This window comes from Anopheles stephensi, chromosome 3 (genome assembly GCF_013141755.1).
Source record: "Anopheles stephensi strain Indian chromosome 3, UCI_ANSTEP_V1.0, whole genome shotgun sequence".
Lineage (NCBI taxonomy): Eukaryota > Metazoa > Arthropoda > Insecta > Diptera > Culicidae > Anopheles > Anopheles stephensi.
In genome coordinates this window covers 55,115,676-55,129,615 of record NC_050203.1, presented here as the reverse complement: position 1 = coordinate 55,129,615, position 13,940 = coordinate 55,115,676, and the positions used below count along the sequence as shown (strand labels likewise).

General features: G+C 48.0%; 1 protein-coding gene across 10 annotated transcripts in view; it reads left to right on the top strand.

The window, feature by feature from the left end:
• Window positions 1–13,023, top strand: part of LOC118513406 (neurogenic protein mastermind) — a 28,954-nt gene extending 15,931 nt beyond the window's left edge. For 3 of the 10 annotated variants that reach the window (XM_036059102.1, XM_036059103.1, XM_036059104.1), the window contains exons 2-15: window positions 1,038–1,482; window positions 1,596–1,906; window positions 1,986–2,249; window positions 2,319–2,405; window positions 2,498–2,716; window positions 2,809–3,385; window positions 4,193–4,847; window positions 4,938–6,010; window positions 6,098–6,418; window positions 6,511–6,993; window positions 7,075–7,257; window positions 7,424–7,606; window positions 7,692–7,783; window positions 9,106–13,023. In XM_036059102.1, coding sequence (XP_035914995.1) covers window positions 1,799–1,906; window positions 1,986–2,249; window positions 2,319–2,405; window positions 2,498–2,716; window positions 2,809–3,385; window positions 4,193–4,847; window positions 4,938–6,010; window positions 6,098–6,418; window positions 6,511–6,993; window positions 7,075–7,257; window positions 7,424–7,606; window positions 7,692–7,783; window positions 9,106–9,279 — 4,419 coding nt within the window. In that variant the 5' untranslated portion in view covers window positions 1,038–1,482; window positions 1,596–1,798 and the 3' untranslated portion in view covers window positions 9,280–13,023. Of the gene's footprint in view, window positions 1–1,037; window positions 1,483–1,595; window positions 1,907–1,985; window positions 2,250–2,318; window positions 2,406–2,497; window positions 2,717–2,808; window positions 3,386–4,192; window positions 4,848–4,937; window positions 6,011–6,097; window positions 6,419–6,510; window positions 6,994–7,074; window positions 7,258–7,423; window positions 7,607–7,691; window positions 7,784–9,105 lie in introns of those variants that run through there. The other 7 variants (XM_036059105.1, XM_036059110.1, XM_036059109.1 and 4 more) reach the window with 7 other exon arrangements.
• Window positions 13,024–13,940: the final 917 nt, after the last annotated feature.

Below are 13,940 nucleotides of genomic sequence, written 5' to 3'. Positions count from 1 at the left end.
GTGGCAGTTGAATCGATTCCAAAGAGCTATACGAATATTATGATTTTTTTCTATGTGCATGAAGAAGCTGCATAAGTCACTTCAAGTGAACCCGATTTAGAGCGAACAGTTTCAGTGGTTACATTTCCGTACCTTACACGTGGCTGCTCGAGACTCTTCTCTAGAATCTTCCAAAAACGTCATCTTCCAGCTGATCAAAGAAATCCGTCAATTGCTTCGCCACTATCACACAACACACAGACATATACAAATGTGGTGCACCGAATGCAAACATAAATTGCAACACCACCCCACGTTCGGTCGGCTGCACTCGTTCGGGTTACTCTTCGTATATACGGCGTTAAATATTTGTACAACTCGTCTCTACGCCTGAGCGTCTCCGTTTGTGTTATTGTTATGGGTGTTTCGGTGTGTGTGCCGTCGCTAAGAGATGTGTATCTGCTCCACTAATATAAGCGATTAAGAGGCGAAAAATGATGGTCAAGGGATCGGGGTCGAACTGTCGTCGCGGTTTGGATGAGGTTTTTGGTTTGCTTTTTTTGTATTTCTAGTTAGGCAAGCTATATTTAGGTTTACTCGTCGGTTTTCGAGAATGAGTAAGTTTTGTTTTGCTTCTGTCTACTTTTACTACAAACGAACTGTTACGGTGTGTGACGGCCGGCCGTCTATTAGTAGCACCGTAGCGAGTGGACGACCGACAAGAGTGGCCATTTGTAAAGCATTTTAGAACCATTGAGAAGATTGCAGTTGAAGTTAAGGATGTGAATATTTTTAGCGTAAGCAATTCGAGGATCCGGGGGTTTTCGGCGCGAACAACGCAACGCGATCGTCCAGTATAGGTCGTCAGCGATTTCTTGGAGTTCTTATGCTAGCTTGAGTTGGTGTTTTGGGAGACCATAATTGTAACATAAACAAATCGTATCGAATATACTTAAGGTCGGATTGTTTCCTTTGCGGAGGGCACAACAATCTTCGGGCCTTTTTGCTTTTTGAAGTAACACTAATATATTTCATTCTTTGCAATCCTTTCTTTGCAGATTAAACTTGTACAAACTAAGCTTATCGTGTGGTGAAAGAAGAGGAAGCGTAATTTTGTTGTCAAATCGGTTGCACTACCGATACGAACCGCCCCCAACACATACGTACCTTAGTATCGGTTCGCAGATACAGGTAGCAGGTTCCGTTTCAGTGAGAGAGAGACCGCGTGTGCTGGTGTTGTACCGTCGACACAGCTTCCCGCGATCGATCCCCCCGATCCCGGGCCAGCCGAACAAACGAACGGGCAAACGCACCGAAACAAACCCAACACCACAAACCCAGCAGTATTTGTTGCAAAGTGATCCTCGCTCCGTTTCGTGAGCGACCTTTGTGAGTGATTCTCTGTAGTCGAGGCGGCACTGTGCACGGTGCCACCACGGTCCTTCCGGTTTCTTACTTCCGTTTCAAAGAAGGGAAATACAACTGGTCGAATTGTTCGTTCCGGTAGGTGGTACATACACACTCACAGAGACACACAAACGCATTTGGGTGTCAGAACATTGCGGCAGTTTGCACTAATTTTCTCTCTCTCTCTCTCTCTCCCCCTCTCTTTACAGGTGTTTGCATCAACCTACGGGTGCGCTGCAAACGTTGCTGCGTCCGTCCGTTCGATAGAGTGACATTTTTGTTTCGTGTGTGTGTCAACGCTTCAGTGGGTGCGTGCGTGTGTGTGTGTGCGAAAACAGAATAGATCGGAACTCACTTCGTTGTGCGTTAGGTTATTCGTTTCCGTTTTCCGCAGTTGGTCATCATTTTGGGCATGATGAACAACAACAGCAGTGGTGATGAGCAGGTTGAGTGTCCACTGTGCATGGAGCCGCTAGAGGTGGACGATCTGAACTTCTACCCCTGTACCTGTGGTTATCAGGTAACGTGTGGGTGTGGGCATGCGAGGGAAAGGATTAACACTGGATGCTCATTTATAAATTCCCATCTCTCGATTCAAGATCTGTCGCTTTTGCTGGCACCGGATCCGCACGGACGAGAACGAGCTGTGTCCGGCGTGCCGGAAAGCGTACCCGGAAAATCCGGCCGACTTTACGCCCCTGTCGCAGGAGCAGATTGCGGCGTTCAAGGCGGAGAAGCGGCAGCGGGACCAGCAGCGAAGGGCGAAGATTTCCGAAAACCGCAAACACCTTGCCAATGTGAGGGTGGTGCAGAAGAATCTGGTGTTTGTTGTGGGGTTGCCACCCAGATTGGCCGATCCGGAGGTCAGTGTGTGTGTGTGTGCGGCGCTCTCATGAACGTGTGTGTGAAAATTGGTATTGTTTGTTTTGTAGATTCTGAAGAAACATGAATACTTCGGAAAGTATGGTAAGATCCATAAAGTGGTCATCAACCCTAGTACGACGTATGCTGGTGTGCAGGTAGGTTTTATGCGAGTGGCTGGGTGGGAGGGTCGAATCTAGCTGCAGTACTAACAATGATTTCTTTTGCCTTCCGTTTGACGCTTTTCCAGGGTCCTTCGGCGTCGGCGTACGTGACGTACATCAACAACAACGACGCGCTGAGGGCAATCCAAAGCGTGAACAACATCATGATCGATGGTCGACTGATAAAGACGAGCTTAGGTACGACGAAGTACTGTAGCCACTTTATGAAAAACCAAACCTGTCCCAAGCCGGACTGCATGTACTTGCACGAGCTGGGCGACCAGGAGGCTAGCTTTACGAAGGAGGTAACTTTCGAGGATGTGTGAGATCGACGAAAAAAAAAACGGTCGATACAATAATGCTTTCGTGCCTTGGTTTGTCTCGCTCCTTCCCGCAGGAGATGCACCAGGGGAAGCATCAGGAGTACGAGAAGCGGTTGCATGATGCCATGCAGGCGCAGTTAGGTCTGACGTCGGCGGCAGCAGCAGCATCGGCAGCAGGTGGCGGGCATAGTCAAAATGGTGTTGGCAGCAGTAGTACGGCGGCGGTCACTGCCGGCGGTAGTACGGCTGCTACCGCTAGCACGATCGCGGTGTCATCTAGCGCGGCGGCAGTGGTGACGGCGACGGCGGCGGCAGCAACTACGGCAGCGGCGGCCGTTGCGGCAGGAACAACTGCAGGTGCGTCCTCCTCCACGCTGGTGGTAAATGGCGGCAGTGCGGGTAGTGCGGGTAGTGGTGGTGGTAGTGGTGACAGTGGTGTACCCAGGTCTGGCGGCGGCGGCACTAGCGCCCACAGCAACACCACCAGCGGCAGCGTCGCAAGAGGAACCAGCAAATCGTCGTCCGGCAGTGATATAAAACAGATTAGCGACATTACCAATGGACCGATACCGAGCAAAGAAGCGTGGCCCAGCTTATCGACGACGCCGAACGGAAGTAGCAATAAGGAGAATAAGCTTAACGGTAAAACAGGTGTGTGTGAGTTACCAAAAAACCCTAACGACGAGAGCGCGGCTAAGAATTTCTCGCTCCAATGCAACAGAACAGTGGCCTGAAGTGAAGATAGAAGTGTGTGTGTGTGTCGAGAGCTCGTTTAGTGGCACGATTTCATCCTACCACCTACATTCCTTTTCCACAAATAAGTAATCAACTGTCTGGTCGGTGACTGTAGAGTGACGGCAAGTTGCTCATGAGCAGGTCTCATGTTGTGCTCAAGGATATCTTCGGCTGCCCTACGACCATAACTCAAAGGATATTGCTTTCACTTTTCCTTCACCCGTCGTTCGTGCGTGCGTGTGCAATTTGCTCTGTGTAGATGTGAATTGTTTGTGAAAGAGTAGTGGCGAATTAGAGGCAAATTACAACTTCATTAATGTCTTGTTGTAGTGTACAAAAGTCACTTTTATCCGTTATTCTCATGATAAATGGCAATTAATCGCTCTTTTGTTGCTGTTTTGCAAACTTGAATTAGTTGACCAGTCAGGCTAACGGTTCTTCTTTACGAATCAATTACGACGGTTTGTAGTATTATCTCTGATTTCGATACTTTGGCGCGGAAATGTGTGTGTGTGTGAGCTGCATACAGGATACGCAATCGTCACTGTTATTAACGACCTACCAACCAACCAACCAACCAACCACCCCACCACTTTGATTATTCTGCACGAGGGTGCTAATTGATTGTACTAAAAACTCTCCAAGAATGATCGTGTTCAAAGGCTTAAAGGGCATGAATTTAATCGGCAATCTGCCTCTCGCTTGTTCTATCCCTCCATCTAGCAGTGAATGGCAGCAGCAACAAGGAAAACACGAATCGAACCGACCGAAAGCACGAAACGAAATCTCGCACTAAAGGAGGCAAGAACAAGCAGCAGCAGCAGCAGCAGCAGCAGCAACAACACAATAACAAAAATAGTCACGACAATTCCAGTAATCATAAAGATAGTACAAGCAACGTGACTAGTGCCAACGGTGTTGTTGCGGCAGCTGCCAAGGGCACCAGTGCGGCGTCCTTGGTGAACGGAAAGGGAGGCAAGGCTGCGGCGAACGGTACCAATGGCAAGCAGCAGCGGAACGGTGCTAGTGGCCAGGATGCCCACGAAACGGCGATCGTCAACGGAAGCAGCAAGGAAGCGCAGAACAACACGAAGAACCTCCGACAGCAGCGCGAACGTGAACGGGAGCAGCAGCATCAGGCACTGCTTAAGGGTGATACCGGCGACCAGCAGCAGGCGCAGGGCAAGAAGCGAGAAACGAATGGGATCAGCAATGGCACGACGGCGGCGACCAGCATTAGCAATGGGACCGCACATGGAAACGGTCATATTATCAGTAACGATCTGGACGATGATGATGATGAGCTGGACTTTGAGGATCTGGACAACGACGCGCTGTCGTCGGATAACGATGGCAAAACGGATTCACCTTCGTTAAGGTAACTGGTGCACTGTGCTACTAATTAACTTACAAACTAATCGTTTACTTACGTTAATGGGGTTTTTTTTTGGTTGCTTCATACTTGCAGTAGCTCAGCTTCGTCCCGGAACGGTGTTGACAGTGAAACGGCTAGCGGCAAGAGCACGCCTGGTGCGTTTGTCGATACGCTCAGTAGCAATGGTGACAGCAACGTGATAAACGCTGTGCCCGAAGGTGACGTTGCCGTTGCGAGCACCGCCGACGGAAGCGAAACGAGCGCCATACCGAAACCGAGACCGGATGCGGAATGCGCCAGTGAATCGAATCGCAACTCCTCCTCACCATCGTCCAGCTCGTCGTTGGGCGATGAAAAGGCGGACAGCGAAAGCACCGTGCTGGTGGCTTCCTCATCCTCTACTACAACCTCGTTGTACGGTGGGTTGGATGATGGTGCGGAAAGCAATGCGGCTGTGATCGAGGCGTCGATGGGCAAGTTGACCGTCACCGACACCACCAACACCGGCAGCAACGGTGGCATCATGAATCAAAAGTTTGCCAATGAGCTGCTGGACATGAGCGCACGGTACAGCAAGCTCGACAGCATACTGGACGACAATAGCAGCTTCTTCTCGTACAACGCGTTCGATCCGTACGGCAAGCCGGGTGTGACGGGCGTGACGGATCTTGGCGTGGACGGTGGTAGCGGCATACCGAACGTTGGCCTGACTTCTTCGCAACTTCCCGATCTCTTAAGCGGTACAAACGACACAAACGAACAGCACGCAAAGGAGCTGTTGAAAAACATGGGCAATCTGCAGCAGCAGCAGCACCAGCAGCAGCAACAACAACAGCATCACCAGCAGCAACACCAACACCAGCAGCATCAACAGCATTTGCTACAGCAAGTCGCCCGTTTGCAGCAGCTGTCGGGTGGACTTATCGGCAACGGTGATAGCAGCATGATTGGCGGCGGTGCTGCCGACGACCTGGACCCGGCCCTCAGCAAATGCTTACTGCGGCAGAAGTACATGCTGGAGGACCAGCAGGAAGAGTGGCTTCGTCTGCAACAGCAGCAGCAGCAGCAGCAGCAGCAACTACAGCAGCACCAGCAGCAGGAGCAGCAGAAACGCAACCACCTGAACAATGGACTGAATGGACTACCGCCATTCCATAATTTTAACGGTAAGCTGTTGCAAGAGTCGATCATTTGGGATGCGTTTAAAATTGGCTTACCTTCAAATTCTCACTTTCCGTCTGTTTTTGTTGCAGAATTTGGAACAAATGATTTTTGGCACAAAACACTCGCTATGCGGAACAACTTCCTAAGCCAACAGCAGCAGCAGCAGCATCAGCAGCAGCAGCAACAGCAAAGGCTACACACAGACATGAGCCAGATGTATGGCAATGCAAACATGTCCAAGTTGAACAAGTTCTTCGACTTTCACAAAAACCAGCAACAGCAGCAACAGCAGCAGCAGCAATTTTTACTCAATGGACAAACTTCAATCCCACAGCAGGCGCTAGACATGAACCTGCTAGCGCTGGAAAGCAACCGTTTAAATGGCCATTTCCTCGAACAACACAACGAAAGTAAGTAAAGTTGAACCATCGTGTTTTTGGGCAGACTTCCACTGCAGACTGCTATAAGCATCAGCATGTTGTACTTTTTCCTCCTCCTGTAGGTTTATTAAGTTCTCAGCAGCTTCAGAAGCAGCGACTGCTTAATATCAATCTCGGCACACACAATCCGCTGTTAAACGGTAATGAGCGCTCGATGCAGCAGCATAAGGCTGCGGTAGCGGCAGCCGCCGCCGCTGCAGCAGCTGCGGCTGCATCGCAACAGCAACCGCCACAGCAGCAGTCGGGCAACAGAACTCAGCAGCAGCAGCAGCAGCAGCAGCAGCAACCCCAATATCCCCAAAATCCGACCGTAGACGATGATCTTGGGTTCGATCCGTTCTTGGAGACCCAGAAGGCACTGGCTGAACTGATGAACGATGAGATGAATCAGCAGCAGCTGCCCCAGAGCGGTACCAACCATAGCAAGCTGCTTGAAAACGTACAGCAGCAGCAACAGCAGCAGCAGCAGCAGCAACGTACCCGAATGCCGCCACCAGGCTTCAATCACATGAACGCTTTCGGTTACGGTGTACCCCGGGCACAAGGTATGTCTACTGTCTATTGGCGGGACAAGTCTGTCATTAGGGGCTCATTATGAACAAGTTACGCTTGGTTGGTCTTTTCAGGCAGCAAAATTTTGCCATTCATGAACGGCGGCGGCATGCAGCAGATGCCCAACGGACAGCAACCACAGCAACCGCCCCAAAATGGCAACTGGAATCAGCAGATGCAGCAGCCATTCCTAGGATATCAGCAAAGTGAGCACATGGCACAGCAAGCTCAACAGCCAAACGGTCTCAACAAAGCAGGTAAGCATTAGGAAAAGTTTGTTGTAAACAAAATCAATTTCTCGGATGTTATTCGGCGCTTCAATCGCTTCGCGGTCTTGGCCTGCTGCTCGATACCGCACACGGTCCAGCGCCGTCGTCTGCCAATCCTAATTCGCCGCTCAAATGTGTGTTTGTGTATCCACAGCAGCGTATGGTAACAATCTCACCGACTGGACGTCGATGGATCCGGCCATCGTTTCTTACCGTCAGTTCTCCTTCATGAACGGTCCCAACCAACCGGCCGGGGGCGACATGTTTCTGAACGCTCAGCAGCAACAGCAGCAGCAGCAGCAAATGAATCAACAGCAAAATCTTCAACCTGGACAGGGTGAGTTACAACAACAACACGCTGCATATGGGTTGACAACGTTGCATAAACGCATTGTATTCTCTCTTGCTTTGCTCTGGTTAAGGTTTCGGACACCATGGTCTCAACTTGCAGTCGAACCTGATGGGTCAACAGCAGCAGCAGCAGCAGCAGCAGCAACAGCAAGCAAATCCACAGGTAAGCACCAAACCATATCGTACGAATCGTCGCAATAGCAAGCAAACGCGTCGTTACTGTGAATTATGAGGACAGAAGGCATATCGCACTGAAGGGAAGGCAGGAGAAATTTAAATGGAAAGAGAGAAATTAAATTTCATAGTTGTTAGTTGAGGAAATAAACTGAAACTAACAGTAAGTGTTTGTGATGTAGGTTTGAGATTGTGGCATCAAATATCGTCTTCATTCGACGAAGTCTATTTGCAATGCGTGCACTTGAACTTTTTGTCGAACCCTTGTAGGTACAAAGAAGAACAAAAAGGAAATATAAAACAGGACGAAGGAATGAAGCAGGATGTGCACGAAAAGAGAAGATAAGGATATAGAAAATTCAAAAAGGTCGGCAGAGTTGTTAAATTGCCTAATTGCAGCAAGAAGTTTGTCGTCTGAACCATAGCGCGTACGTCGTGTAGGGAGCGCCAACGTAGGGTGAGGACAAAGGGAACGGGAAGAAGACAAAGGGCGCGTCCGTCTCACCGAGAATTAAGCCGGCAATTAGAGCTGCTTCTAGAGCCTGTGAGCGGTGGGACTGTAGTGTGGGAAGTTCAAGTAATTGGCAGTGAATTGAGTAAGGTGGTAGAGGAGCAGTTATTTGGCCGAAAAGTCGTATGCGAATGTGAAATGTGAAATGAAACAGCAGATAGGCAAGGGTTACTGTAAGATTTAGCACTGCCAATTATAACTCTTTTGAAGTGCGATTGGACAGGTAGGACGACAGTCAATCAAGTAGCACCGATAGAAAAGGCTGGTTGAATACCATGACACACCCGATCAAAAGCGGCCTGAAAGTCGATATGGATGGGCATCGACCTGACCCCCCCGGAATCAAGATTCGAGGTGTTACATACGAAACAAAGGTTAGAAGGTTCGGCGTCGTCGAACGGTCAGACATAAACCCATGTTGAGCAGGGGAATAATCGAGGATTTGCACTGGGAGAGTAGTGCTGGGAGGATCACTGACTCAAATAGCTTTACACTAGCGCATAAACACGATATGCCACGATAACTGCTGACTGTTGAGCGAGATCCTTTTTTTGAAGAGATAGGCAAAAGCCAGCTTGCCTTCCAAAGCGATGGAAAAGCTAAAGATTCTAACGAAATAGAAATACGCCGCCAAGAGCCGCTTTTCTATATTTGTAAAAAACTACATTTGTTTTCAAATCAATAAGTTTAAAGGGTAAAGAGTAGCAAAGACCCTCAAGTTGTAAGGAACACATTTCGTCCTGATGTGTTTTGTCAACAACAACAATACTAATCTGTTTTCCCCCCGTTTTTGGTTGCAGCTTAACTTTTCTCACGTCAACATCATTAACAACGAGCGAAACGTTTTCATGTACGAGGTGGCCGCCAACTGCGGTTTCCCGAACGGTTTCGACAAGTACTCGATCCCGATGCCGCCGGGCTTCCAGAACAACGTCCCCGGCAGCAACAAGCAGAAAACGGAGTGCATCAACTAATAAACATCTGGCCGCATGTAATACACCAAGCAAACCACACACACACAAGTAATCACACATTTTCCTGCTCGTCGCCGCCGGGTCAGTCGCAGCATCAGTCAGTCAGCCCCAGTCAAGCCCAGCCAGGACGGATACAGGCGGGGACTGGTTTTTATTTTGTTTTTTTTCCCCCTCCTCCAAAACCAAATCTTCCCAGTTAATATGGCGCTTTGTTTTCGATTTTCCCCGAATGGGAGGATAGCTACACAACGGATAACAGAAGCCAAAAACAAAAACAAAAATGCGAAAGTGCGTGCGAATAAGGGAGAGAGAGAGCAAGCAAGCAAAAATGTGCAGTAAGTACCTCTAGTCTACGACTTGGTTTTGTTTTGTAAAGAGCATTAAAATTTGAAAACCTCAATAAGCAATCAAACACAAACACAACAGCGCAGCAAGCGTCAACTTTTCATCCACACCGACGCATTCCACGGGGTGAATGCCGAGGACACGAGGGTAGTAGGGAAGTGCAGGAAGTGAAGGGCCCATTGATTGTTGTACCCAACAGTGAACACCGGCCAGCTTCCTCCGTCTGAGATAGAGCGATCGTTGACACACGATAAGTGAAACGAAGAATGGAAAAGTTAAAGCAAAGCGCGCGCGCACCATTCGCCAGTCGTTCGTATGTGGTATTTTTGTTCTGTGCAATCAAGCACAGATTGATTCGATTAGTTTTGCATTGCCCAGGAGAAAAAAAAACAACCCAGTACGAGCGACAACCACGGGCCAATGGATGGTTGCGTGCGGTGGAGAGCTTTCGACGAGCAATCGACACATCGGTAAAGAAGCGAAGCAAATTAAGATTTCAGTCGGGTTGAGTCCGGAATGCGGTGAACTCAATGGTCAAACTGGGTTGGTGGTGTTCTTTTGCAGGAATACTACTGCTAAGGGAAGACACAGGTCAGATTCGGAATCTTGGTTGGGCGGGTTTTTTTGGTGGTACAGCGTCTTTGTGTGTTGTGAAAGCAAAAAAAGAGGGAGCCCACGTATGCCAAGCTGCGTCCGCAATCTAGCACATTGAGAAGGGTCAGGTTGAAGAAATTTTTAAACGATGGTTTGTGGCCTGTAGTGACCTTTTTTGAGTTGAGGGATTGACACAAGCAATTCTGTTTTTTTGATACTAAATTAACAAACTAGACTAACTCAACCATCGGTCGGCATCGGTTGGGCGGTTTGGGTACAGACGATTGGCTTCTCAGTGGGAGGTTTTTTTAAACGGCAGTAGCATGCTCATTGTTTAGTAATACAATAAGACATTAATGTTCCAATTTGAAAGGGGTTTGGGCAAAACTTTGTTTTTATTCCCACTTTGTTTTTCGTTTTCACTTACCTTATCCGGACCTTACCTTAACCTGGATAGTTAGTCGTTGCCTGCGGGATTGACGATTTCGGGTTGATCCCACTGTATGCCGGTCGACCATCGGGGCTAGCCTCAAGTAAAAGAACACAGTGGGGAAGAGAACGGAATAGAAACAAAGTTTTGTCACATTTCGGACAGTTAGTTTATCATTATATAGCTCCGATCCACCCAGCGAGAACGTCGTTTGGTCCATTATGTTGGAAAAGATTTAACCACCTAGTGGATTTTGGCCACTTAATCCACTAGACGGTTAAAACAATTCCCCCCTTTGGCCTGAACGAAACACCGTTCCCTTTGTGTGGATCGAAACCACCCATCGTTCTGTTAAAAATGTCTTATTATATTAATGTGTGAGCGTCCATCACAGGCGCGTAGAAGCTTTCCGTCTGTACGAAACCCCGCCACCGCTTGTTGAACGGCGGTTGCTTACGGGCACATAATAAGCTTGCCATATGCGTTGTGGACTGGCATTAGCATTAGCCAGCAGACCACCACCAATGAAGCATTTTACCACCCCCTTTATATGGCGTTCTCGTTGGACACATTGGATGAACGTTTGTTTCCCATTTTTTATTGGCCGTAGTTTTTTTTTTGTTTTATTTTTGTTTTTGATTTCCCATCGACAAATCTATCTATTACATTGCCCCAGCTGCGCTGCATTGATGTTGGGCAACAACGAGCGAAACCGGCGGGATGTGTGATGATGAAAGTACTATATTACTATATTTCACCATTTATTATTGGTTATTATTGATTACTGAATTTATATTACGAAACAGCAGCCAACAGCAAGCAAAAGCGCGCCCCCCGAGAGACAGAGAAAACAAAAGGAAAATTGGGTGCGAATCATAAGCTCAGCGTGGGTGAATGACATACTATTTGCAATATACGCATAGAGTTATATATACTACAAGTAGCGCTATATACGGCAACAAAAACACCGCTCTTCATAATCTCTACCACTGCTGCATTGGGTTGGACGAAGAGGAAAATGGCACACGAGTTATACAAAAACACACAAGAGAGAGCGAGAGAGAGAGAGAACGCTCGATGAAATTGATTTTAACGATCGCTTTTCGCTGTGTACTCCATCGTCCAGGCGCAGAAGCATTGGCAAGCACTTTTCCAATTTCCTGTAGCCCACCAGGGCAAGAAGCATCCTGCCAGCTATTACAAAAGGCATTTGAAATCCTGTTGTGCGTGTGAGATTGGTGTCCTGATCGTTGCAAACGTTAAGGGTGCAACGGTGAACACATGTGTCGGACTTTCTTAACCATTATCAGCAGGATTGATGCTTCCCGGTGGTGCGTTGATCGCACAGACGGGAAGCAAAATCGCACCGTAGGGAAAGCAGGGGACTCCTAAACAAAAGATCCCCCTACCCCCCCCCTCATTCACCACCTTTATTTGGTTGGAGAAAAAAAGGGTTGCTGGAAAGGTGCTGTGATGTGCTGTGCGCAATATCTGCTGGAAGGTGTGGAACAGCGAAAAAGCCCCCCGCTGCACTCACGGGGAGTTTCCGTTTGAAAAGCGGAAACGAAAATGAGACAGCAATGATGAGAGAAACACACACACACCTATATACATATATATATAAACAAGAATCGTGACTGTACATTGATGCTGCTGTTGAAATGAGCTGTTATAGGAGTTGCGAAAAGATAAACAAAACAGACCACACAACGCTATGCGAGCGAATTGCTGAAGTTGAAGTTGAAGCTGCTAAAACGTTATATTGATCAAGACGATAATCCTGCTATCATCATCTACTACTACCACTTCTACTACTACTACTGCAGCTACTTCTATTCATTCAACCATCCATCACCACCACCGGCCCCGATATACAGACTTGATGTACGAAAGCGGTAAAGTAACTCCCGAAGCGGTCGATATCGATGCATTTTCTAAACGCTAACAAAGTGCATCGCAACACGAGCGATAGATCGAGCGAAAAAACACACACACACACAGAGAGGAAACTCAACCAAATTAGTAGCAAATTAAACCGCGATCGGCCGAGAAGGAGTGGAGTAGCTAAACGTAATCGTAAATCATCGTAAACCGGGTTGTCCGGATGTGCTGTGGTGTGGCTGGGTATGTGTGGTTGTACGCGTAGCAAGAAGGAAGCAGAAGAAGAAGAAGAAGAAGAAGCTAGGCAATGTCGGTCGGGACAGCAACAGTCCGAACAGCAAGGAAGGGGCGGGAGGAAAGGACGATATAAACCGAAGAAGCTATAAAGGGAAGATTTACAGAGATATAAAATGCGAAAGCAACAAACAAAACTGCAAAATGGAAAATACTATGGCAGAGAAAAACCATAAAAATATACTTAAAATTTGAAAAAATGTGTTTTGTGTACATCAATTGAATTTGGAGAGTTCAGTGCCGCAAACGCTCCACAATTTGTTGGATCAGAGTATGTGATAATTAGATTTACTATATTTACAGGTGGTGTTTCCCGATTCCCGGGTTGAAATTGTCTCAAGCCAAAGTAACGCGTAAGCTACAACTCTAGGATGTTGGGACAATGGTGAATACTGCATATCTTGGTGGAACGTCGAATGCCTGAGAATATAGCGCGGAACTTACGATCCCAAAATGTCTTAAATGTGGCCGCAAAATCTCGTCTGTACAGACACTTGCAGACTCCTCTCCATGTGATATAAGAAGCTATAAATTTTGCTGAAATATCCCACAGCCATGTGGCCGGAACATTCCGAAGACAGGCGTCAGTGGATTCGGGATGCGGTTGAGTAAGTTTATTTTTACACTTTCCGATGTATTATTGGTCCGTCCCGAAGTCCTCGAAAGGTGTCGGTCTGCCCCGTTTGTGGCTTTCCTTGGCTGGATTTTACAGTAGTTTGGCAGTCAGTCGCTCGTACGAGAAGACGATCCGGAATCGATCCTCTTGGACCTGTGGTGTGGAGGGCGGTGTGAATATCGCTTCGACCCCTTCAGAACACTTCAAAGATTTTTTGTATGGAACATTTGGAGCCCTGTCAAATAGGCTTTTCAATGCTTAGGTTTCGGTGGTCCACTCCTTCTGGTTCTGATCCTCCTGAAGGACCGCACCTACAGGGCAAGGGTCGACGGTGTGCTCTCCGATCCTTTCGTAGGCATGTCAGGGGTTTCTCATGGTAGCGTCTTAAGTCCTTTATTGTTTTCTCTTTTCATCTCGGACTGCATCAGGTCTCTCCCTCCCCGAGGATGTCCAGTTCTATCTTCCTCAGTCCTCGTCTCAAGACTTCCTTTCCCTGCAAAG